The following is a 27,824-nucleotide window of genomic DNA, read 5'->3' on the forward strand; positions in this document are numbered from 1 at the left end:
CCAGTGTGAAAGTAGCCTAAGCTGCACACCCTAAATGACTTACCTTGATTTGTATTCAAGTTCAGTAGCAGAAATAAACAAAATCCCGCCATAAAGTTTCTATTTCCTTACTACTGAAGGCTGAATCCATGCAGGGACTGTGTGTAATGTGACGGTGCCATCACCACGCTCTTATCTGGGCCTTGTGCAAACATCCCGCTCCAATGACATCACGGCTGCTCCATAAAAGGTTAACGAACTTTGACACCGCCACAGACTGCGATTAATAGCGCAGTGCGAACAATGACGACTGACACTGCCCGGCACTGAGAATCTAAGGCACCAGCGAGGCGAATCTCTGTAAGTGACAAATCTCTGCTCTTTTCTACATATTATTATATTTGTACTATGGTTGTTATTATAATTATTAGTAGTAGTAGCAACATATTATTTGTAGTATATTATTACTGTTAGTAGCATTATTATTTTATTAGTATATTAGTATTATTGTTAATAGTATTATATTATTATTTGTAGTATTACTATATTATTGTTATTATTATTATTAGTAGTAGTAGTAGTAGTAGTAGTAGTATTTAACTATTTTTAGTATTACATTATTATTTGTAGTATTACTATATTATTACTAGTATTATGTTATTATTTTTAGTATTACATTATTTGTAGTAGTATTATTATAATAATATTATTGTTAGTATTGTATTATTATTGTTAGTAGTATTATATTATTAGTAGCAGTATATTAGTATTATTGTATGTAGTATTATTATTTGTAGTATTACTATATTATTATTATTATTAGTAGTAGTAGTAGTATTTTATTATTATTGTTAGTAGCAGTATTAGTCCTCATGCACATGACCATAGCAGGTCCGTGCCTGTATTGTGGCCCGCAAACAGCAGGTCCACAATAGACGGGCATCGACCGTGTGCGCTCCGTATCACGGATGGAGACCCATTAACTTGAATGGGTCCGCAATCCGGAAGATATGGTGCGGAACGGAGACACGGATAAGGAAGCCCACGGAAGCACTCCGTAGTTTTATGTCCGTGCCTCCGCGCCGCAAAAATACTGCATGCACTACTTTTTTGCAGCGCGGACCGCCGGATGTGAATCGCAGACCCCATTCAAGTCAATGGGTCCACGCCGTCAGACAGCGAGCACGCGGTCGGTGCCTGTGCATTGCAGACCGCAATTTATGATCCGCAGCATGGGCATGGCCGGCACACAGTCGTTTGCAATGCACGAGGCCTCATATTATTATTAGGGCTTATGCTCACGACCGTATGTATTTTGCGGTGCGCAAAATACGGATCCGCAAAAAAATACGGATGATTTCTGTGTGCATTTCGTATTTTGTAGAACGGAACAGCTGGCCTCTAATAGAACAGTCCTATCCTTGTCCGTGATGTGGACAATAATAGGACGTGTTCTATTTTTTTGCGGAACGGACATACGGAAACGGAATGCGCACGGAGTAACTTCCATTTTTTTTGCAGACTCATTGAAATGAATGGTTCCGTATACAGTTCACAAAAAAAACTGAACGGACATGGAAAGTAAATATGTTTGGGTGCATGAGCCCTTAGAAGTAGTACTAGTATATTAGTATTATTGTTAGTAGTATTATTATATTATTATTTGTAGTATCACTATATTATTATTATTATTATTATTATTATTTTATTACTGTTAGTAGTAGTATAATATTATTATTTGTAGTATTACCATATTATTAGTATTGGGACCACGGCATCTGAATGGTCTTTTACTGGAAGCGTACTGCTCCCATTGAATGAGCAGCCCCCCCTGCGACGAACGAGTGAGGCACCCAGGCCTGCAATAGCAAACTTCATATAAAGTCCTGCAGTGCTTAAAGGGGTTGTCCAGGACTAGAAAAAGATGACTGCTTTCTTCCAAATACAGCACCACACTTGTCCATAGGTTCTGTCTGGTATTACAGCTCAGCATCATTCGCTTCAATGGAGTTGAGCTGCAATACCAGATACAACCCATGGACAGGGGTGGTGCTGTTTTTGGAATAAAGTAGCTATATGTTTCTAATCCTGGAGAACCCCTTTAAAAGGAACGCAGCAATTTTACCATAGGCTGAACTCGTAAGTCTATAGCAGAAGCAATATAATGATTGTATGCAGTGATGGCCAGTTCGCTGTGTTCGCCCGCGAACACATGCGGGCTGCCATCTTAACTCACAAGTCCGGCGATGCACAGGTAAGTCCTTACCTGTGCCGGGAGCCGGTCTGAAACAAATGCGGTCAGCGGGAGCAGACAGTTCCAATGATGGCATTGTTTTTTGCAGGTCTGGTTGTAGTTTTAGCACCATTTTTGTTAAAATTCCTTTAGGCCTCTTTCACGCGGGCGTCCCGAATTTGCTCCGGATGCGTCCCGGGTGCATTGCGGGAAACCCACGCGAGGGCGCACGCAATTTCAGTCAGTTTTGACTGCGATTGCGTTGTTCAGTTTTTATCACGCGGGTGCAATGCGTTTTGCACGCGCGTGATAAAAAACTAAATGTGGTACCCAGACTTCTTTACTGAAGTTCGTCTTGGGATCGGTGTTCTGTAGATTTTATTATTTTCCCTTATAACATTGTTATAAGGGAAAATAATAGCATTCTTAATACAGAATTCTTACTAAAATGTCGATTGAGGGGTTAAAAACTAAAAAAAATTAACTCACCTCATCCACTTGATCGCGCAGTCTGCATCGTCTTCTTTCTTCTTCTTTGAGGACCTGCAAAAGGACCTTTGATGACCACGTGGTGAGCGCGGTGACGTCAGCGCAGGTCCTGCTGAAGATAGAAGATCCCGACGCCTCCGGCGCTCACTATACTCTTTCTAGTGCTGTTACATGCTTAGTGCCAGGGTTATATGTGCTGCCGATAGGCTGACAGAGGGAACCCCTTGTCAAACACTCAGGCATCTAAGGGGTTAGTCTGCAGGTATCTCTGGTCACTGTAATTGTGGTCAGAACATGGCTGTGCCTTACACCCGCACTCCTGCCGGTACAACCTCATCAAGATTTTATAAACGACTTCATCAATATTTTTGGCGATCATGTGGTAGCCATACCAGGTTATGTCAATTAGTTACAGAGGACCTCTCCCCTCTCCGGACAGGTCTGTTTTATTGACTACTTGCACTCCCCATGTAATAACAATTCTGCAGCTTCTTATGGCTCTATGTTGTGCCATTCCTCTATTATTTGTACTAGAAGTTATGAATGAATAGCCAGCAGTCTGCAGTAAGGCCTGTTTCACACCGGCGTTTACTCGGTCCCGCAGGCTGTTCCGGCAGGGGAACAGTCTGCTAGATCCGTACTACAGTGTACACTCGTGAGCTGCCAGAAGTCCGCCCGGCACCATTCACTATAATATGCGGCTGGACAAAAAAACACTGCGGCTCTGATACCATAGTGGCCCCAAAGTCCAGGAGAAAAGAAAAAAAAAAACATTTGGAGCTGCTTTTGGAGATAATCACTAGACACCAGGGTCTACTTTATTTCTTTGGCCCCTTTCAGACCAGCGAGTTCCATGCTCCAGACTTTTCAGCATGTGTCTGCAGCAGCTCCCATCCTGACCTCCCGGCACTGACGGGGTCGCATAGCATTATATTGATTTATGATGCTATGTAACCCTTAGAGGTCTGGAATGTATTGGATAACACTGACATAATGCTGTCAGTGTTAGGCCTCATGCACCTGGCCGTTGCCATATTGCAGCCCGCAAACAGCGGGTCCGCGATATGCGGGCACCGGCTGTGTGCTCCCCACATCACGGACCTATTCACTGCGGACCTATTCACTTGAATCCGGAGCTGCGGTGTGGAACGGAGGCATGGAATCCAACAGAAACACTACGGAGTGCTTCCGTGGTGTTTCTGTCCGTGCCTCCGCACAGCAAAACAATAGAACGTGTTTTATTTTTTTACAGTGCAGAAGGATCACGGACCCGATCATGTTGAATGGGTCTTGATCCGTCACGGATGTTGCCCGTGCATTGGGGACCGCAAATTGCGGTCCCCAATGCACGGAACGGCCACACGACGGCCGTGTGCATAAGGCTTTATTCAATACATTCCAGAATTGTAAGGGTTATATAGCATCATAAATCAATATAATACTATGCGACCCCAGAAGTGCTGGGAGGTCAGGATGGGAGCTGTCTCATACTCACGCTGCGAGTCCGGAGTGTGACACTCGCTCGTCTGAAAAGGGGCTTTGAAACCTATTAGACGTTATTGATGATTTGGGGTTTTTGCCCTGAGAATAATTTCCTCTGGTGGGCACAAGGAACCCAAGTCCGATACTGGGCGAATAATGTCAACCCCAGTTATAGGAGAAATCAGCAATGTCATAATTTTTTATGTTACTTGCCCCCCAAGGTTTTGTCTGTAATGCCTCATTCACACAGTCAGTGGGGGAGATTTATCAAAACTGGTGTAAAGGAAAACTGGCCTTAGTTGCCCAAAGCAACCAATCAGATTCCACCTTTCCTTTTCCAAAGAAGCTCTGAAAAATGAAAGGTGGACTCTGATTGGTTGCTATGGGCAACTAAGGTCAGTTTTCCTTTACACCAGTTTTGATAAATCTCCCACAGTGTTCGGTCAGTGATTTCCATCAGTGATTTTGAGCCAAAACAAGGTGCGGCTCTAAACCCAGAACAGGAGCAGGTCTTTCCCTAAGGCTGGGTTCAGACCTGAGCGTATTTGATATGCGCGTTTAACGCGCGTTTTTGTCGTGCGTTTTTATGCGTGTTTTTTGCAATAGTAAACGCGCGTTCGACGCGCGTTTGTGTGATTGACTGCAGTGTCCTATGGCCACAAACGCGCGTCAAAACGCCCCAAAGAAGCTCAAGAACTTGTTTGAGCGTAGGGCGTTTTTCAGCGCGTTCAAAACGCGCTGTAAAACGCTCAAGTGAGAACCAGGGCCATAGGGAAGCATTGGTTTTCATGTGTTGAGCGTTTTACAGCGCGTTTGAATGCGCTGTAAAACGCTCAAGTGTGAACCCAGCCTTATACCTCATGTCTGTGCAGGCTTCACTCCTGGTTTTGGCTCACAATAACTGATGAAAATCACTGACTAAGGCCTAGTTCACACGAACGTATGGCTTTTATAGTTTTTTGCAGTCCGTTTTTCACGGATACGTTGTTCCATTTTTGAGTTCCGTTGTGTTTCCGTTTCTGTTCCGTTTTTCCGTTCCGTTTTTCCGTATGGCATATACAGTAATTACATAGAAAAAATGGGCTGGGCATAACATTTTCAATAGATGGTTCAGCAAAAACGGAACAGATACGGAAGACATACGGATGCATTTCCATATGTGTTCCGGTTTTTGCGGACCCATTGACTTTAATGGAGCCACGGAACGTGATTTGCGGACAAATATGTTCTATCTTTCAACGGAACGGAAAAACGGAAATATGGAAACGGAATGCATACGGAACACATTCCGTTTTTTTTGCGGAACCATTGAACCATTTTTTTTGCATTTCAATGGGTCCGCAAAAAAAACTGAAGTTACTCTGTGTGCATTTCGTTTCCGTATGTCTGTATTTCGATTCCGCAAAAAAAATAGAACATGTCCTATTATTGTCTGCATTACGGCCAAGTATAATACTGTTCTATTAGGGGCCAGTTGTTCCGTTCTGCAAAATACGGAAAATACATACGGTCGTGTGCATGAGGCCTAAGGGCACCACAGTATGTATTTTGAGGTCCACAAAACACGGATCCGCAAAAAAATATGGATGACGTCCATGTGACATCTGTTTTGCATCTTTTTTTTTTTTGCGGATCCATTGTAACAATGCCCATCCTTGTCCGCAAAACGGACAAGAATAGGACATGTTCTATCTCTTTTGCAGATCGGCCATGAGGTCATAAGGGGGATGGGGGGGGGTGCAAATTAGTCAGTGAGCGGGCGTTTCTTTAGGAATCTAGGGCTATAAACTTGTGTGATTCAGTCGGGAGGTATGAGTCTGTCTGGTGTACTAGTTCTAGTTTTATCCAACATAAAATGGCTGCTGACAAATAGGTCTACCCAAAAGATGGGTGCAAGTTTGATGGTTTGACTTGTTTTTACCCTCCATTAACCCAGTTTGCGTCTATTCCAGACATAAGAAAAAAAATGCAGAAGAGCGGTCCCCACAGCGACTATGATAATCTACCGATGAGTTATGTACAAGCGGTTCAAAACCCAGCCTACCCTCCACAGGCGCCACCATACTCCTCCACCTACATGCCAGCTGCACCACCATACAGTGAACAAAACCCCGCACTGGTGGGTGCGCCAGGTTATAGCGCCTACCCTCCTCCTCCTGACCAGCCTCATTATGGTTTCCTTGGTGAAGGTGGTCCCAAACCAGAGGTAGAAATGCCACCGGAGTACACGGCCGGGATTGAGGATATCAACCCATTCTCTGAACGTGCAGTCAGAAGAGGTAAGAAAATCCCAAAAGAAAAGTCACCACCGCTATCTCCATTCCTGCCGTTGAGACCACCGAGTGAGCAATTGGAGTTTTGCATTTTTTGTGGTCTTACATGCTGGGGGTAGTAGTTTTTCAACACATCTAAAGAGCCATAGGATGGACACTACTGTTATACGGTGCATTTATCACAAGGGCAGATGCCCTCAACTTTGAAAATTTTCCTAATACACTTGGCTAGTGTCGGCATCCGCACACCCAAATGGTCAGAAATTGCAAGGGGGCCCACATGTTGGTGATTTCCTGCCTTCGTAACCTCTTCAAGCAGCTTGGAGGCCGTTGCCTTGCAGCAACGGGGTCCAGGGTTCTAATTTGACCAAAGTGTCGGTATATTTGTCCCATTTTTGCTTCACTTTATTACGAAGTTGTGTGGATTGGCTGCTCGGGAACCTGGTCTACTGAAAATCCCGACGTCAAGTCTCTTACCAGGTTTATGGTCTGGGCTATGGATGGGATGTCACTTCCTCAACCCAAGACAAGGAAGATGCTGTGAAGGAGACCAGAACTATTTATTTCCCTGGTGCATGTGCAGATGAGGTGGATTCAGGAGTTTGCGCATGCACCAGGGATATGATTGGTTTTGGGCCTGTCCACAGGACCTCCTCTGTCCTGGGAAATGACATTTCCTCTATAGCCCAAACCGGAAACCTGGCGTGATGTTGGCGGATGCAGGATTTCCAAAAGAGGTGCCTCACGTAACTAGGTGGCTGGTCCACGCAACTTTGAGAAGTTTCTTCTACAGGTGAGATATGCGTAATTAAGAGGGCCTTTTTTTGTTTGTTTTTCTCCCAGAAACATCGCCACTCCTGTCCATGGGCCATATCTGGTATTTCAGCTCAGCCCCATTCAGATCTCTTCTGGCAGTGACTCTTAGTTTGACACCTTACATGTGAGAATGGGAGCAGATAACAATCCTTCTTCCCACAGCTAATGTTTAACCAATAGGTCAATGTTAGGCTCTTATATAAGATTCCTTTATAGTCCTTTATTCAGGTGCAATATTGAATTCCAGAACACGTACAAATATTCAGGGGTCAAGACAGAAATGATAGGGCCCACATGGCATAACTCAAAATTTGCCCTGGCCACAAGCGTAATAAATTTTTTTCCATAGAAACTATTGGGGTAATTTATTAAGACCAGCTTTTTAGGCGCTGCTCTTAATAACCCTGCGTCTCTCCATGTGTCTCTCCTGCGTAACGGAAACCGGACGGATCCGTTATGCTGGCCATAGACTTCTATTATGACGGAATGTATAATGGAATATCTTAAATTGCGTTATGGTCTGTGGTAACAGAATCCATAACGCAATTCAGCGTAAACCCGAAGTTTGCTCATCCCTAATGGGGAAGAAGTTGCAGATTTGGCCGCAAATCCTCTTTGCCACCGAATCTGTGAAAGATATACGCCAACATTCATAAATGACTCCCTATAAGTGCATTTTCTCTAGGTAGGTGTCAAATTTTGAACCATCAGAATATCCCATAATCCAGCATGTCAGAGGTCCTGATTTTGCTTGGTCAGGTTCACTTTCAGTAGGGGACGGATATATCCCATGTGCCCAGTGCCATAGACTTTAAACGAAGCAGCGGGGGGCATGCAAACCTTTGCTCCATTCGACTCCTCCTGGCCACAGCCTTGCAATGGAGGAAAAGAGGACTTAAGGTGCCCTATTCTGCTAATTAGTAGTTGTCCCATCTGTCGGACTCCCACTAATCCAGTAGATAGGTGGTAATTGCTCATGATGTCATTACTGGTAATTGGGTACCAGAAATGGAGCCCCCCCCCCCTATACTGTTGATATGTACAGACCACCACTGGAAGGAAAGCCCAGTTGAGCCAGTTCTCTCTGCTCTGCACTGATGAGGGACAATCACCCCAAAACCACTGTCTGCAGATGAAGTACTGGCTTGGCTACAATCCTAAATTATGTCTCAAGGCTTGATTAAAAGTTCAAACATTGACTTATAGGAGTTTTCTTTGTTTCTTTTCTTTTTGGAAAGAGAGATCATTTGCATACCTTTTTCCCAGAGACCTATAAGACTCCTTACACCTACTAGGCACTTTCCACAAGAAGAAGTAGTACCCCCATGATCCTGACAAATGCCTCTCACCAGTTAAAGGGGTTTATCAATTTATCAGATAGGTCATCTATCTGATCCAGTGGGGGTCCGAGACGCAGAAATCCAGAGACCCTGCTATTCTGCTGTTTGAGAAGTTACCAGTGCTTGCAGTAGTGCCGTGGCCTTCTCTATCAGCCTTCCCTAAGCCAGTGATGACACGTTCATCGGTCCCGTGGCCTAGGAGCAGCTCAGTCCCATTCAAATGTATGGGGCTGAGCTACAATACCAAGCACAGCCACTATACAATGTACGACGCTGTGCTTGGTGACCTGAGAGAAGGCCACAACACTACTGTTGGACCCCCACCGATCAGATACTGACAACCTATCCAGAGGTTACGTCATCAGTAAAAAAGTGCCAAGATTCTCTGCTCTAAAAGGTCAAACATTGACTTACAGGATAGCTACATTCCAGCTAAGGGTACTTTCACAGTAGCATCATTGTTTTCCGGCATTGAGTTCCGTCCTAGGGGCTCAATATCGGAAAAGAACTGATCAGTTTCATCCTAATGCATTCTGAATGGAGAGCAATCTGGTCAGTATGCATCAGGATGTCTTCAGTTCAGTCTTTTTGACTTTTCAGGACGCAGATAATACCGGCATTTTTTCCCATTGACATGCATTAATGCCGGACCCGGCATTGGTGTCTGCGCATGCTCAGACCGCAAAAAATTTGAAAAAAATTTATGCCGGATCAGTTTTTCCGAATGACACCGGAGAGACGGATCCGGCATTTCAATGCATTTGTCATACGGATCAGGATCCTGATCTGTCTGACAAATTCGATCAGTTTGCATACGTTTTGACGAATCCGGCAGGCAGTTCCAGCGACGGAACTGCCTGCCGGAATCCTCTGCCGCAAGTGTGAAAGTGTGCAAACGTGTGCAAACAGATAGCATTTGTAGACGGATGCGGATCCGTCTAACAAATGCATTGAGACACCGGATCCGTCTCTCCTATGTCATCCGGAAAAACGGATCCGGTATTTATTTTTATTTGCATTATTAAAGGTTTGCGCATGGGCAAATCCGTTTTGCCGAAACACTTGGTGCCGGATCCGGCATTCCGGCAAGTGTTCCGGAATTTTGGACTGAGAAAATACCGCAGCATGCTGTGATATTTTCTCCGGCCAAATAACCGTAAGAGGGACTAAACTGAAGACATCCTGATGCATCCTGAACGGAATGCTTTCCATTCAGAATGCATGGGGATAAGGCCTCATGCACACGGCCGTTGTGCGGCCGTTTCGTGCATTGGAGACCGCAATTGCGGTCCCCAATGCACGGACAACATCCGTGCAGCGGGCCGGACCCATTCAACTTGAATGGGTCCGTGGTCTGTCTGCACCCCAAAAAAATATGACATGTCATATTTATTTGTGGTGCGGAACAACGGAAAGAAACACCACGTGACTCCGTTCCGCGTCTCCGGAATTTTCATGTGTTAGGCTACTTTCACATTAGCGTCAGCAGTGTCTGGCAGGGGAACAGCCAGGGGTGCACCACCAATGAGGCGAGGTGAGGCAATTGCCTCAGGCAGCACCAGGTAGGGGCAAGGGTAGAAGGGGGATTTTCCTGCAGTATAGTATTGGGAAGCACAATGGGCACAGTATGTGGGGCTGTAGTACCCTGTATGATTAGTAGAGCTGTATGTAATGTTTTCCAAGTATGTCTTTACCAGAGACTGGAGAGAAGGGGTTAGGTTAAGAAATTGACAATGGAGGGTTGGGGCGCCATTTCAGTTTTCACCTCAGGCAGCAGAAAGGTTAGGTGCACCCCTGGGAACAGCCTGCCGGATCCGTACTAATGCTAGCCCCAGGGGCGGACTGGGAACTTAAAGTGGCCCTGGAGAAAAACTAAAGCCTCATGCACACGTCCGTGGAACACGGACCGTGTGATACCGGCCTGGATTTCTTCTGAGTGCAGGAGCGCACGGCGTCATTGGTTGCTATGACGCCGTGCGCTTTATGCTGCCGCCGCAGTACAGTATTGCACTGGTATATATCATACCAGTGCACTACTGCACTGCGGCGGCAGCAGGAAGCGCACGGCGTCATAGCAACCAATGACGCCGTGCGCTCCTGCACTCAGAAGAAATCCAGGCCGGTATCCACGGACGTGTGCATGAGGCTTAAAAGTGGCCCCATTATGTAGTTAGGTCCAAACTGATGGAAGGCAGGGCCAGAAATATCATATTGTGGCACATTATACTACCCCAACAGAGCCAGATACCACAGTCTATCACAAAATACATCCCCCAAAAAATCGGCCCACCGGGAAGCTTCCCTGTAAGGTCTATGGCCAATCCGCCCCTGGCTAGCCCATGTGTGCCGCTGGAAGTCCACATGCTGCAGTTTTTGTCCGGTCGCCTCTTGGCATGTTTGCCGTGCTGCGGCCGCATCTTCCGTCCGTCCCAATTATAGTGAATAGGGCGGGAGAGGACTTCTGGCGGCACACTTGGGCTAACGCTAATGTGAAAGTAGCCTTACTCTCTCCACTAATGGTAAAGATCTCATATAAATTGTAGTGGAATGCTGCCCCCTGATGGCCACTAAAGGAACTCTTATAATTGTAGGCCTTGTAGTACCTGCCTGTTCATCATCTCACAGTTATATCAAATATTGACTTGTATTTTGCTGTGTCCCAGCCTTTATCCGAAAGGTCTACATCACACTGACCATCCAGCTGGTAATAACTTTTGGACTCGTGTTCATGTTTACATTTTGGTAAGCTGATTTCTATTAAATTCGGTTGTATGTAACTAAATAGCTATATATGTATGTGTGTCATCTATGGACTTGGTTCCAGTTGTTTACTGGGGTTGATCTCCCTTAAAAAGTTACACTGGTTGACTGTACAGTCCCTCCCAATGGGAGTTTCGGGGTGCTGAGTCTCGAATGGGAGTTAGTGGGCGCTGAGTCTTCCAAACAGACATTGAGGGTGTCATACTGCTTCACATAAGGGATGTAGCCTTCTCTAAAAGAGGGCATGGTTTGAAAAAGGGGGCATTGCCACACACAGAAAAAATGTATGGTGGCACGCAACACACGCCAGAACATCTAGCCTCCCAGAGCTGGCAAGTGTGGCTAATAGGCAATTATTATAAAAAAGTAAGAAGTTAAGCCATAGTGACTGTGATAAGCGGGGTCCAGAGCTGAACTGCTTCTCCTGCTCCCAACAAAAGATTCATGGCATTTTCCCTGCAGCCATCACTAGGGAGAGATTCTTTGCAGCTTCCATTGATATCAACCGTAGCTGTATGCATTTTTTGGCATTGAGCCCCCTCTAGTGGAGGTTGCAGGCAGAAAGTCTTGTAATATGTGATGGGAAACGGTGATTTAGAGCTGTATAGAGTTATCAATGTATTTATACCAGTTGTCTATTGTGAATACACTGGTGTTCCTATAGGGTGCCTATATAGATTCATAGGTAATAATCCAACCGTATATGTGACGATCTTGCACCAATTCTTTTTTTTATGATTTTTCTCGTAATCTGTTTCCTATTAGGCAAACACTGAGGCAGTGGACATGGCAAAATCCTTATCTTGCATACGCCCTTCTGTAAGTATTTATTTCTATTTTTTTTGTGTGTGCCTATAGTGATTGCAGTGATTGATTTTTAATTTAGTAAAAGTAAATGTCACATAGATTGAAATGGAACAGTGTCCCCTGGTGGCCTGTAGTGGAACATCTCATTCTCAGACTTGAACTCAAGTAGTATTTGTCCGTGATCATTACTATCTCCATTTTTATAAGATTCTTGACATCCACCTAAATGATATGAATTCTTCCCAATTCTGGATTACCAGAGAAGAAAGGGGGATGGCGCTCTTTAGGATAGGTCAGCAATATTAGATTTTTAGGTTTCAACTTTTGACATCCAACCGACAAGCTCAATGATGGGAACGCAACCCCCTTTATTGTTAATACCGGCCGAGCGCCATACACATGGTTGTGACGGAGCCTGGTACTGCACCCTTGGTCCCACTAAAGTACCGTGACACCACCTACATTCAGCAAACTTTGGAGTTATGGCACATTTACCAACATTCTTGTAGGAACATTTGGGGCACTTACACCCCATTTTCGGAAATGCCCCAAAATCTGCAGGGAACATCCACTTAGGGGTTGGGCTTATTTTCTACCTGGATTTAGTCGGGACCGTCTCTGAATTAAGGACAGTCCTTGTAAATTCGGGACTGTTGGCAACTATATTATTCATGGCCTACCCTAAGGAATGGGTATTAATATTAAACTTCTAGAGAACCTTGACCTCCAATTACTATTAATATTTGGAGGCAATAAACAGATGACTGATAAGTGAATGTCCACTTTGTAACACCATGCCCTGTTCCTGATTAACTTCTTAATAATTATTACGCCCAGATATATTGTTACATCTGCCACCACTAGGGGGAGCTTAAGCGCTTGCTACATACTGTTTTGGTATGTATGGGCCCTTGTCTATCCCCCACCTTCAGCTTGGCAATGTAGAGCATGACTAGGAGGCCCGTGTTTTGTTGCTAGTGATACCAACCCTGTAAATATTTTTTCTCGGCATATCATCATATCCCCTTCATCTCATGTTCTGCTGTGTTTCTTCCTACAGACCTAGTACTTTCATTCTGATTATGGTGCTTGCTTGCTGTGACCAGGCTCGTCGGAGAGTTCCATTAAACTTCATACTCCTTGGAATCTTTGTAAGTTCAATGTCGGCAATGCTTATCATTAAAAGAACCCTTAAAAAGGTATTTCAGGATTTTGACATTGATAGCCTATCCTCTAGATCGGCCATCAATATCTGATCGATGGCGGTCTGAAACCCCGCACCCCCACCAAGCAGCTGCTCCAAAATAGCTCAGGCGCAGGAACTAGGCTGCTTCATCCATTGAGTAGCTGGAGCAAGTTGCTGGAGCGCTGCTCCCACTAATGGGAATGCTGCAGTAACCAGCTCTGTCCACTACATAACAGATGGAGCTGTGCACATCCAGCAGTGGAGCTATACTAAGTAACAGCTGATCAGTGGGCGTGCCAGGTGTTGACCCCCGATGATCAGATATTGAGGATAGGCCATCAATTTTAAAATCCCCTTTAAATAGGTTTTCCCACAGGATAGAGTCTAACTATCCGATCACTCTTCAGTGTATAACTGCACCGAGGGGAGCTTGAATGAAGCACAGGTAGAGCATGAGCGCTGCTTCTCCATTCAAAGACTATGGGACTTACGTGGATAGCCAAATACAGCGTTTGGTTATCACCATCAGACTCCACAGACTTTGAATAGTGGAAAGGAAATAATCTACATTTTGGGGGGGATATATTAAGACTAGTATTTCTGACCCCAGTCTTAATTAGAAACCCCACTGGTGTACGGTCCTCTCTTAGAGGCATGCCTCTTAATAATTTTGGGAGCAAGTTCCATGCATATTTCTGGCACACGTATTGTTAAAGGGGTTCTCCAGGAATGATTTAAAAATCCCGCCAGCACCCTGTTCTAGAATGTGAGTAGGACTGGTTGCCTCCCCTTTTAGAGCTGACTAGGGGTGAGGGGATGAGGCCTCACTACTCACCATGCCCTGCCACTTGCATTTACTACACATTGGTGAGTGTTCCTGTCAGGCTGCTCAGCCATGATGGTATATCGTAGGCAGGATCACATCATTACCATCTGTTGTGAGGCAGTGTCGTTCTGAAGTTCCTTGGGTCCACCAGACAAAATGATTCTGAGGGCCCACCCTCCATGGATATAGGGCCTTAAGGGCCCTGTTTTATTAGGGGTCCATTATTGTCAGAGCTTGGGCCCAATAGAGGATCCTCTGGTACTCTGGTGGGCCAGTCCGACCCTTTAGTGAGGCCTCACCCCCTCAACCCCCAGGCAACTCTGCAAGTGGAGGCAACCAGTCCTGCCCACATTCTAGAACAGGTTGATGCTAGCCATTTGAAGCCATTCCCAGAGAACCCCTTTAAATGTGTTGGCCTGTGGAGGTCCCACCAACACAACATCCCTCCCACCCATTTTTTTTTTCTTTTATTAATTTTTTTAAGAAAGTGGCAAGGGTGGCAAACTTTGACACAAAATGTGAGTTGCACCAAAATGTATGACTTTTCTACACCAGAAAACTGCCGTGTCAGGATAATAAATTCCCCTCTGTCGTGTTTTCTCCAAAAAAAAAATTGTCACCTCTTGGCAGATCTTATAGTAGTTTGAGTCTCTTTAAAGGGGTTGTCCACCGCCCCCACCTTAATTGTAGTTATGTGCTGAAATCTGCTCTGCCTAAAGAAAGAACGTCACATACCTAGTCACCAGCACCAAGGGTCCCATTCACGTTGCTTCCAGTCTCTTTAGGTCTGCCCTCACATCCATTGTCGCTTGCACCGATGCAGCTATTCACTCAGTGGTGACATATTGAGGCCACTGAATGTCTACAGCAGTCCATGTGACGACAGATGGGGCATCACACTTCGGTCACACAGGGGACCTGAAGCAGCGGAGAGGGGACCCTCAATATATAGAGCAATGGTGACCAGGTAAGTGCTTCTCTGTTTTCTTTAATCAGAACAGATTCAGGCACATAACTACAATTGTTACAGGGGTCGGACAACCCCTTTAAGGGCTCGTTCACATGACCGTGACGTTTTTTGCGGTCCGTAAAAACATGGATGGCGCCCGTGTACCTTCCGCAATTTCCGGAACGGAACAGGAGGCCTATTATAGAAATGCCTATTCTTGTCCGCAAAACGGACAAAATAATTTTTGCGGGGCCACGGAACGTTGCAATGGATGCGGACAGCACACAGAGTGCTGTCCGCATCTTTTGCGGACCCATTGAAATGGATAGTTCCGTATACGGACCGTATGCGGCACGCAAAATATGTTTGTGTGAATGAGCCCTAAGTATCAGAGTTCTCTCATAGTTGAGCAGCTCACTTGAATTCCCTCAGGGTCCCCTTATTTGCCCCCCACCTATATGTTTGGCGTGTTAGTAACTCTGTCTCTCCTTGTTTTTACAGACTGTGTTTGAAGGCTGTTTGCTTGGATCGCTTGCAGCGTGAGTTCTTCATATACCTCATTTATTACTACATCAGATTTTACCCTTAAGGGCTCGCTCACAGCCGTTTTGGACGCTGACTGCGACGTGTGACTTGTGGCGGGTCGGCACACATTGCACACCATGGCAAGCAAAAATCTGAGGCTCAACCTTAGCCTCCTGCCGTGAGCTCCCCAGGTTCTGACAACTACAGTATTCCCTTAGTGTTCATTCACATATAGGATTTTTCATGCAGTTTTTTATTTTTGTGATAAAAACAAACCATGAGTTTTTACAGTCCCCCCCCCCCCCCATACAGAGTTTTTCCACTCCCACAGAGATGACTAATGGAAAACTGCTCAGAAACGTCATGCCTACAGCACACTGTGCAAATGTGCTAAAAACAGCATATCAGTAGTTAATTATTATAAAATCCACTATAGACTAGTAACATCTGGATGCATTAAAAACCACCTCCAAAATGTGAGAAACACACACAAAAAATGCAAAAAATACTATGAGGGGAATTTATGAAAGGTTCCATGAAAAGTTACAAACTAATGAAGCCTATAAGTGGAGGTGGTAGGGGTCTGTCACCTCCAAAATCGGTTTTGAAATAAGCATACCACCCTGTAGGGAAGGTGTCCTAAAACAAGAACTTCCAAGTTTGAAACATGTTAACCTGTGGTGGAGGGTGGTGAAGATTGAAGCATGTACTGTTATGCCGATCTACAATAAAGACGACCAATACTGACGGATGCTGGAGAATATTCCTTTATTGTCCTAAAACATAACCATACCTTTCTTGTAAAAATCTGGTCCTCTAATCCTGAGACAGGCTTCTTTTTATTTTATGTGATTAAGGTTTTTGGTGCACCATGGGCAGGACCACCTTTTTCGATGCCCTAGGCCTCCTTTGCTTCATTGCTACCAGCTTGGAGATGTTAGGGACTGTCACTCAAATAAGAGGGGAATAGCACTGGTTGGCATGTCTGGCGGAGCGATGGTGTACCAAACATATAGCCCCGCCCATCCTTATTTGCATAAAAATAAAAAGAAGCATTTCTCAGAATTAGAGGAGTGGATTTTCACAAGAAAGGTATAGTTATATTTCGGGACTCCTATTCTACATGGCAGTAATGCTTACTTTGAAACCCATTTTGGCTTAAGAGTTACTCTTTAAAGCATATGTGCAGTTGCTTACAAGATTTCATACCTTGTCCCCAGGTTCTTTGATGCTGATGCCGTGATGTGGGCCACCGGAGCCACCATACTTGTCACTTTGGGTCTGACTATTTTTGCTTTGCAAACAAAGGTAAGACATTGTTTATATTGGGAGGTCCTAATATTACCATTTATCACTGTCCTATAATTGCCTGTGCTAATCCAGTCAGCAAACTTCTAGACCAGTGGAGGCGAACCTATGGCACGGGTGCCAGAGGCGGCACTCAGAGCTCTCTCTCTGGGCACCCGCACCCTGGAAAAAGTCTATGGTGTACCAATATGCCTTAGACTTTTCCTGCCCTTCATCAGTGCAGGGTGCACTATGAACAGCACAATAAATGTAGGCAGGGTGTTATAGCTAAATTATAAAGTACATGGAAGATGTACTATATTGGTATTCAGGTGAAATTGCCGTGTTGGCACTTTGCGATAAATAAGTGGGTTTTGGGTTGCAGTTTGGGCACTCGCTCTCTCAAAGGTTCACCATCACTACTGCTCTAGACCATACTTTAAAGAAGTTGTTGTGTTTGGATAAAGCATTGCAAGGCCTCTTTCACACGGGCGTTGCGGAAAAATGTGCGGGTGCGTTGCGGGAACACCCGCGATTTTTCCGCGTGAGTGCAAAACATTGTAATGCGTTTTGCACTCGCGTGAGAAAAATCGCGCGTGTCTGGTACCCAAACCCGAACTTCTTCACAGAAGTTCGGGCTTGGGATCGGTGTTCTGTAAATAGTATTATTTTCCCTTATAACATGGTTATAAGGGAAAATAATAGCATTCTGAAAACAGAATGCTAAGTAAAACAGGGCTGGAGGGGTTAAAAAAAAAAAAATAATCATTTAACTCACCTTAATCCACTTGCTCGCGATGCCCGGCATCTCCGTCTGAGTCTTTTACTGTATAGGACCTGTGGAGAGCATTAACTATAGTTTAAGGACCTGGGATGACGTCACTCCGGTCATCACATGGTACGTCACATGATCTTTTTCCATGGTGATTCACCATGGTAAAAGATCATGTGACGTACCATGTGATGACTGGAGTGACGTCATCCCAGGTCCTTAAACTATAGTTAATGCTCTCCACAGGTCCTATACAGTAAAAGAGTCAGACGCAGATACCGGGCATCGCGAGCAAGTGGATTAAGGTGAGTTAAATGATTTTTTATTTATTTTTAACCCCTCCAGCCCTGTTTTACTTAGCATTCTGTATTCAGAATGCTATTATTTTCCCTTATAACCATGTTATAAGGGAAAATAATAAGGTTCGGGTCTCCATCCCGATCGTCTCCTAGCAACCGTGCGTGAAAATCGCACCGCATCCGCACTTGCTTGCGGATGCTTGCGATTTTCACGCAACCCCATTCATTTCTATGGGGCCTGCGTTACGTGAAAAACGCACAAAGAGGAGCATGCTGCGATTTTCACGCAACGCAAAAGTGATGCGTGAAAATCACCGCTCGTGTGCACAGCCCCATAGAAATGAATGGGTCAGTATTCAGTGCGGGTGCAATGCGTTCACCTCCCACATCGCATCCGCGCGGAATACTCACTCGTGTGAAAGGGGCCTAAGGGATCCCCCGATGATGAGTTCATCTCTGAGGCCTGCTGGTGGGATCTTCTCCTATCAGCCTATATTGGTAGTTGAGCACTGTCTAATAGAGGTTGCTCTCCCGTGAATTCTGAGATAAAGGAATAACAAGGCTTAATGTAGAAAGGGTTCACTAAGAAGTGATAAAAATTTTAAGTAACAATCATTTAGCCATCAACAATGGGGAGACCCATTGACCAGTTCTTTGGAACATGGTCGACACATCATGGTAATACATGAGAGAGATAGTCAGAATACATCATCTTACCCAATCAGTCACAACTCCTACAATAAACATGTGTGCACCCAGACCATTCGAAGTCCAAAACGATCATAAAGTATCAAAAACCTTTATTTCATATCATATAAATACAATTAAACCATACATAAGGGTCCACATTACAAGAGGGACCACTAGAAAAGGCTAGCAATAGGGCTCTATATATCAGAGCAGGCAAACGCCATAGTGGCAAGTAAGTACAGTCGTGGCCAAAAGTTTTGAGAATGACACAAATATTAGTTTTCACGAAGTTTGCTGCTAAACTGCTTTTAGATCTTTGTTTCAGTTGTTTCTGTGATGTAGTGAAATATAATTACACGCACTTCATACGTTTCAAAGGCTTTTATCGACAATTACATGACATTTATGCAAAGAGTCAGTATTTGCAGTGTTGGCCCTTCTTTTTCAGGACCTCTGCAATTCGACTGGGCATGCCTGTCAACTTCTGGGCCAATTCCTGACTGATAGCAACCCATTCTTTCATAATCACTTCTTGGAGTTTGTCAGAATTAGTGGGTTTTTGTTTGTCCACCCGCCTCTTGAAGATTGACCACAAGTTCTCAATGGGATGAAGATCTGGGGAGTTTCCAGGCCATGGACCCAAAATGTAAACGCTTTGGTCCCCGAGCCACTTAGTTATCACTTTTGCCTTATGGCACGGTGCTCCATCGTGCTGGAAAATGCATTGTTCTTCACCAAACTGTTGTTGGATTGTTGGAAGAAGTTGCTGTTGGAGGGTGTTTTGGTACCATTCTTTATTCATGGCTGTGTTTTTGGGCAAAATTGTGAGTGAGCCCACTCCCTTGGATGAGAAGCAACCCCACACATGAATGGTCTCAGGATGCTTTACTGTTGGCATGACACAGGACTGATGGTAGCGCTCACCTTTTCTTCTCCAGACAAGCCTTTTTCCTGATGCCCCAAACAATCGGAAAGAGGCTTCATCAGAGAATATGACTTTGCCCCAGTCCTCAGCAGTCCATTCACCATATTTTCTGCAGAAGATCAATCTGTCCCTGATGTTTTTTTTGGAGAGAAGTGGCTTCTTTGCTGCCCTTCTCGACACCAGGCCATCCTCCAAAAGTCTTCGCCTCACTGTGCGTGCAAATGAGCTCACACCTGCCTGCTGCCATTCCTGAGCAAGCTCTGCACTGGTGGCACTCCGATCCTGAAGCTGAATCCTCTTTAGGAGACGATCCTGGCGCTTGCTGGACTTTCTTGGACACCCTGAAGCCTTCTTAACAAGAATTGAACCTCTTTCCTTGAAGTTCTTGATGATCCTATAAATTGTTGATTGAGGTACAATCTTAGTAGCCACAATATCCTTGCCTGTGAAGCCATTTTTATGCAACGCAATGATGGCTGCACGCGTTTCTTTGCAGGTCACCATGGTTAACAATTATTTCAAGCATCACCCTCCTTTTAACAGGTCAAGTCTGCCATTTTAACCCAATCAGCCTGACATAATGATCTCCAGCCTTGTGCTCGTCAACATTCTTACCTGAGTTAACAAGACGATTACTGAAATGATCTCAGCAGGTCCTTTAATGACAGCAATGAAATGCAGTGGAAAGTTTTTTTGAGATGAAGTTAATTTTCATGGCAAAGAAGGACTATGCAATTCATCTGATCACTCTTCATAACATTCTGGAGTATATGCAAATTGCTATTATAAAAACTTAAGCAGCAACTTTTCCAATTTCCAATATTTATGTAATTCTCAAAACTTTTGGCCATGACTGTACATCATATTTCACAAAGAAAAAATAATGTAATCAATATAGTAAAATAATCCTAGATCTAACAATAAGATTAGATTGTGAGCCATGTGCATACCCAAAGTATCTCTGCCATACCAGTCTCCCTCACTTATGCAACGCGTTTTGCCCAATGGCTTCGTCAGGGGAAGTGAGGGGCAGTGAGATGGTTGTCTATATATACCTTCACAAACCAAAAAAATCCATGAATCTCCTTGAACGGGTCACCTAAATGTCAGGCGCAGCATGATGCAGAGAACGCCATGATTGTAAAGCGCCAAGTCCTATCCCACCATAGCACGTGATCTCCAAGCTTCCACTCACACATCTGCTGTGCGGGAAGACGTTACAATAAATATTGTGATGATTCCCAGGCTTTGTGGATATCTGTAAGTCCACTAAATCAAATACCCACATTAAAGATGGCCACCGCATGTGTTGTGAGCATGCCCAGACGGAATGGGAATTCCCACAACACAAATGGATGCCTAACATTGCACCAGCGTATCACGTGATCGCCGGAGCATGTACGTCTCCTAATATCCAGATATGAAGCCCGGTCACAAATATAAAGTCCGGAGCTCCGCCTAGACATACTATAGTCATACTATAGCCAATATTGCTAGTTGAGCACTAATAGAGGTTGCTCTCCCATGAGATACGGGAATAACAAGGCTTATTGTAGAAAGGGTTCACTAAGAAGTGATAAAATACACACGTATATATACATACAGTGGATATAAAAAGTCTACACACCCCTCTTAAAATGTCAGGTTTCTGTGCTGTAAAAAAAAATGAGACAAAGGTAAATCATTTCAGAACTTTTTCCACCTTTAATGTGACCTATAAACTGCACAACTCAATTGAAAAATAAACTGAAATCTTTTAGGTAGAGGGAAGAAAAAATATAAAAATAAAATAATATGGTTGCATAAGTGTGCAGACCCTTAAACTAATACTTTGTTGAAGCACCTTTTTATTTTATTACAGCACTCAGTCTTTTGGGGTATGAGTCTATTAGCATGGCACATTTTGACTTGGCAAGATTTGCCCACTCTTCTTTGCAAAAACACTCCAAATCTGTCAGATTGCGAGGGCATCTCCTGTGCACAGCCCTCTTCAGATCACCCCACAGATTTTCAATCTTCTTCTGATGAAGCCATTCCTTTGTTGATTTGGATGTATGCTTTGGGTCGTTGTCCTGCTGAAAGATGAAGTTCCTCTTCATGTTCAGCCTTCTAGCAGAAGCCTGAAGGTTTTGTGCCAATATTGACTGGTATTTGGAACTGTTCATAAATTCCCTCTAGCTTAACTAAGGCCCCAGTTCCAGCTGAAGAAAAACAGCCCCTTGGCATGATGCTGCCACCACCATGCTTCACTGTGGTATGGTGTTCATTTGGTGATGTGCAGTGTTTTTGGTTTCATCAGACCATAACACCTTTTCCCACATGCTTTTGGGAGACTTCAGATGTGTTTTTGCAAAATGTAGCTTGGCTTAGATGTTTTTCTTCGTAAGAAAAGGCTTTCGTCTTGCCACTCTTACCCATAGCCCAGACATATGAAGAATACGGGAGATTGCTGTCACATGTACCACACAGCCAGTACCTGCCAGATATTCCTGCAGCTCCTTTAATGTTGCTGTAGGCCTCTTGGTCGCCTCCCAGACCAGTTTTCTTCTCGTCTTTTCATCAATTTTGGAGGGACGTCCAGTTCTTGGTAATGTCACTGTTGTGCCCTATTTTCTCCACCTGATGATGACTGTCTTCACTGTGTTCCATGGTAGATCTAATGCCTTGGAAATTCTTTTGTCCCCTTCTCCTGACTGATGCCTTTTAACAATAAGATCCCTCTGATGCTTTGGAAGCTCTCTGTGGACCATGGCTTTTGCTGTGGCATGCGACTAAGAAAATTTCAGGAAAGACCAACTAGAGCGGCTGAACTTTATTTGGGGTTAATCAGAGGCACTTTACATGATGGCCGGTGTATGCTGACTCCTATTTTACATGATTTGGAATGTGATTGCTTAATTCTGAACACAGCTACATTCCCAGTTATAAGAGGGTGTGCACACTTATGCAACCACATTATTTTAGTATTTTTTTAGTTTTCTTTTTAACAGGGGTGTGTAGACTTTTTATATCCACCATATATATATATATATATATATATATATATATATATATATATATATATATATATATATATATATATATATATATATATATATCTATATCAAAGAAAAACGGGTGCACGTTCAGGGGGAATGGACTTCTTACCCCAACCAATGGATCCAGAAAAAGAGCGGCACTCCGGTAAGATAAAAGTAAGTGATTCCTTTATTCACCCATACAGTGCAACGTTTCGGCTCCAAGAAATGAGCCTTTTTCAAGCCTTGGAAAATGCTCATTTCTTGGAGCCGAAACGTTGCACTGTATGGGTGAATAAAGGAATCACTTACTTTTATCTTACCGGAGTGCCGCTCTTTTTCTGGATCTATATACAGTACAGACCAAAAGTTTGGACACACCTTCTCATTCAAAGAGTTATCTTTATTTTCATGACTATGAAAATTGTAGATTTGACACTGAAGGCATCAAAACAATGAATTAACACATGTGGAATTATATACATAACAAACAAGTGTGAAACAACTGAAAATATGTCATATTCTAGGTTCTTCAAAGTAGCCACCTTTTGCTTTGATTACTGCTTTGCACACTCTTGGCATTCTCTTGATGAGCTTCAAGAGGTAGTCCCCTGAAATGGTTTTCACTTCACAGGTGTGCCCTGTCAGGTTTAATAAGTGGGATTTCTTGCCTTATAAATGGGGTTGGGACCATCAGTTGCGTTGAGGAGAAGTCAGGTGGATACACAGCTGATAGTCCTACTGAATAGACTGTTAGAATTTGTATTATGGCAAGAAAAAAGCAGCTAAGTAAAGAAAAACGAGTGGCCATCATTACTTTAAGAAATGAAGGTCAGTCAGTCAGCCGAAAAATTGGGAAAACTTTGAAAGTAAGGGCTATTTGACCATGAAGGAGAGTGATGGGGTGCTGCGCCAGATGACCTGGCCTCCACAGTCACCGGACCTGAACCCAATCGAGATGGTTTGGGGTGAGCTGGACCGCAGAGTGAAGGCAAAAGGGCCAACAAGTGCTAAGCATCTCTGGGAACTCCTTCAAGACTGTTGGAAGACCATTTCAGGGGACTACCTCTTGAAGCTCATCAAGAGAATGCCAAGAGTGTACAAAGCAGTAATCAAAGCAAAAGGTGGCTACTTTGAAGAACCTAGAATATGACATATTTTCAGTTGTTTCACACTTGTTTGTTATGTATATAATTCCACATGTGTTAATTCATAGTTTTGATGCCTTCATAGTCATGAAAATAAAGAAAACTCTTTGAATGAGAAGGTGTGTCCAAACTTTTAGTCTGTACTGATATATATATATATATATATATATATATATATATATTAGAGAGAGAGATAATAAAGTAAGTAACAATCATTTAGCCATCAACAATGGGGAGCCCCCATTGACCAGTTCTTTGGAACATGGTTGACACCTCATGGCAATACATGGGAGGGATAGTCACAATACATCATCTTACCCAATCAATACTATCAGTGGAGCTTAAAGGCTATATACACCTGCAGGGGCATATTTTTTTTATGATTGCATTTTACTCATTTTGTGCTAAAAATAATTTTTTCCATTGGTCTGTATTAAAACTTTTGAGCCGTTCTGTCACAAAGGGTTAACTGTTCTACCTGTGTGAATATTACTTTTTACTTTCACTTTGTAGCAACCAATCAGATTCCACCTTTCATTTTTCAGAGCTTCTTTGGAAAATGAAAGGTGAAATGTGATTGGTTTCTAGGGGCAACTAAGCCAGTTTTCCTTTACACCAGTTTTGATAAATCTCCCCCCTTATCTCTAAATTACTAAAAAGGTCATAAACACTTAGTTATGCCACATTCATATCCGTAACATAAGAATTGAGCTATAATGAGTGTTTCCAAGGTCCGAAACCAGAGAGATCAGCTGAGCTGCCTGACGGAACAGAGTGAAAATTGAGATTCTGCTACTAGAGAAACTGAAGGCTACGCAAAGACAGTGGTTCAAAATTTTTAATAGAGACCAATTAAAAAAATTATTTTTAGCTAAAAATTAGTATTATGCAATAATAAAAAAGGTAATAGTTAAAAGGGAAAAAAACAATTATAACAACCAAAAATAGCTTTGATACACAGAGGTAGATCTCAAATGTTTCTCCAATTTAGAGCCCTATAATCACTGCTTCAGTTTACTAAAATATTTTCTCCTGTATTTTGTCCTTATTCATACCTTTTTATCTTCTAGTGGGACTTCACCATCCTGTCAGGTGGTCTTATGGTTGCTCTTTTGGTTTTGCTGTCTTTTGGCATATTAGCTGCCATTTTCAGGTCATTGGTAAGTACAACAACAAAGCATTGGGGCAGATCTACTAATGAAAACGTGTCAGGACTGTGGCACAAACTGAAACAAAATTCTAGCGCAGATGTTGTGTGCCACATGTATTAAAGGGGTTGTTCCATTTCACCATTTCCATGGTGAGATGGGACTAAGCAAGGGCACTAGGTGGACCGGCTGAGCAGGCCAGCGCTCCGCTATTTCTGAAACTCCTATTGTAGTGAATGGGAGCTACTAGGAAAACAAGCTACGGGTGGTTCTGTAACAGCCGTGTCCGTAAGCCCAGCCACCAAGGGCCAGTGCTTAGTCTCATCTCACCGTGGAAATGGTGAGAGATAGGACGGAGCCGTGTACTGATATGTGAGACATACAAGGTATAATAGTGCAGTGTGTACAGATATATGTGGTCAGTTATATATTATGGTCACTATGTGAGGTACATGAGGTAATAGAGGTTGTAATTGTCTGCAGTACTATATATATATATATATATATATATATATATATATATGAGATATTAATAAATATAGGGAATGGGGGGACAATTAAGAGAAAGGAAGGGGACCTCCTCTTACCACTCCATTCTAGTCTCAATGGAGAGCTCCTCTTCTGTGCTGTTGGGGGTTGAAGGACCTGTAATGATGCTCTGCAGTTCTTTTACTAGATATACAGGACCTGTCATGATGATGATGTCATCATAGGTTCTGGCAGATGCTCCTATCAAACCAGGGAACTACACCATGCTCTGTGCAGTTCCTTTACTGGATGTACGGTACCTGTGATGCTGAAGATGAAGTCATCACAGGTCCTGGCAGATGCTCCTATCTAACCTAGGAACTACACCATTCTTTGTGCAGTTCCTTTACTAGATGTACAGGACATGTGATGACATCATCAAGCTTTCTCCACTGATGTTAGGGATACTATACTGGAGCTGGACCTAATTAGTATAATTAGGGGAGGGGGCCTATCCTCCACTGCAGGACCCTTTTCCCCACGGACCCCATAGCAGCTGCATGGTCATTGCCCCCACTGATTGGGGCAATGACAGGCAGATCAAACATCTTATTAAGGCAGACTAGATAATTGGCTTTTGCTGACTCTTGTGTTTGCTTTTACAGTGGCTAAATATTGTCTATGCATGCATTGGGACCTTCATTTTTGGAATGGTAAGTTACATTTATTTCTCTGATTTTACAATTAATGGGAAAATACCAAAAAATGAATATCTGTAAAAAAAAATATTCTTCAGCCTGCTTTCTCCTATAACACCCCTTGTTCTGCAGCCCAATGTTATCATGGGGCCATTGGAATCCATAACAACCAATTAAATATCGTTTTGCTTTTCTTAATTTTGCTAGAAATGATGTGGAGTCTACTTGGTATAAAGCACAGCATCCCTCCGGGCCTTGTACCAAGTAGAAGTATACCATAGTGGAAGGATATGTTTTCATGAGGACACAGGCACAGAACAGTGGAGGTTTACACCTGCTTTGTAACATATCTTCTTAGTTTTAGCACTTTGATAACTTCTAACGCTGTTTTCTTTCCAGTACTTGGTTGTGGACACGCAGTTAATCACAGGTGGAAAGCACCGTTACTCAATCAGCCCCGAGGAATACATCTTTGCTGCTCTGAACATTTATGTGGACATCATCAATCTCTTCATGCTCCTCCTGCAGATATTTGGATTGTGTCGTTAATTACTTTGAAAGGTTTACCTCATCTTACAGCATGATTACTAGATAAAGACGAAAGAAGGGGCATGTACGGTGCCCATTACTGTACCCCACAGTCTCCAATGACACAAATACAGATGTAATAAGGACAATCTACTGCATACATTCCTTATATTAATTTGTTGGACTTATTGTTCCGTTATTAAACTTGTAGATTATTTATTTTTTATTGAGATTGTAACTGGTTTTTTAAATATCCTTTGTAAAACTTAATTTGTGTAGCAATTATAAATTTTGTTCCAAATGGTTGCACACAACATTCTTGTGTTTGCTTTTTAAGATGGGTCTAGTCTTTTTTAAAACTGCTCTCTGTATCTGCCATTACTACCTCTAGAATCAATGCATTCTCCAAGTTGTTCTTAATAGTCACTCATTTTTTATTGTTTACCTATAAAGTAGGTTTCCAAAATTGCAGTTCATGGAAGACCATTGAAAGTATTTCAATACAGACCCAAGTAGTAAGCGACTATGTCTTTGACATTTCTGTCCTCTCAAACCTTAAAGAGGCTGTTTGAGTTAAATCAAAACTCGGGCAAGCCCTGTAAAAGGCCTAAACTAAAATATGAATGGCTACTCTTACGACTGTAGGAAGGGGCAGACAAGGACAGTGAGCCCTAAGGCTAGAACCCAGCCCGCTTTCCCTAACTACTTGCAGTACAAGCCCTAGATAGCTAATCCCAACTGGTCAACGGTCCCTACGCTATTTAAGTGCAGACTGACAAACAACAATCACAATACCAGAGTCGTACGTAAATGGGTCAGAACCTGACAAGCTAAGCAGAACCAAAGAGACAGAGAGTGGTCAGAAGACAAGCCAAAATCAGAAACAGCCTGACAACGCAGTACCAAACGAGAGACAAAGAATGGTCAGAATACAAGCTGGGGTCAGAGGAACAAGCAATCCAATAAGCACAGGAACAAGGAACACAGCTAGTGAGTCAGAGACTATCACTGGCACTGGTGTATGGCCAGGAAGGGTTTTAAATAGAGCACAGAGTCCCTGGATCAGAACCTGATAGGTCTATGACTTGGCGCTCCATTAGTCAGAATCACTAGCACATAGTAATAGAGCAGCTGAGCAATCAGCCCACTGCTAGTCTCCTCTAGCACACACCCGCTGTG

The 27,824-nt window shown here is 43.4% G+C and overlaps 1 protein-coding gene across 1 annotated transcript; it reads left to right on the top strand.

Moving 5' to 3' along the window:
* The first annotated feature begins 210 nt into the window (after window positions 1-210).
* On the top strand, window positions 211-27,722 carry LOC121001888 (protein lifeguard 1-like). Its single transcript, XM_040433124.1, has 10 exons — window positions 211-339; window positions 6,136-6,462; window positions 11,276-11,354; window positions 12,138-12,191; window positions 13,240-13,330; window positions 15,642-15,679; window positions 16,886-16,973; window positions 24,874-24,963; window positions 26,085-26,132; window positions 26,517-27,722. Exons 2-10 carry the CDS (start codon window positions 6,150-6,152, stop codon window positions 26,664-26,666), a joined length of 951 nt encoding a protein of 316 aa, XP_040289058.1. The 5' UTR covers window positions 211-339; window positions 6,136-6,149; the 3' UTR covers window positions 26,667-27,722.
* Window positions 27,723-27,824: the final 102 nt, after the last annotated feature.

This window comes from Bufo bufo, chromosome 5, assembly GCF_905171765.1.
Source record: "Bufo bufo chromosome 5, aBufBuf1.1, whole genome shotgun sequence".
Taxonomy (NCBI): domain Eukaryota; kingdom Metazoa; phylum Chordata; class Amphibia; order Anura; family Bufonidae; genus Bufo; species Bufo bufo.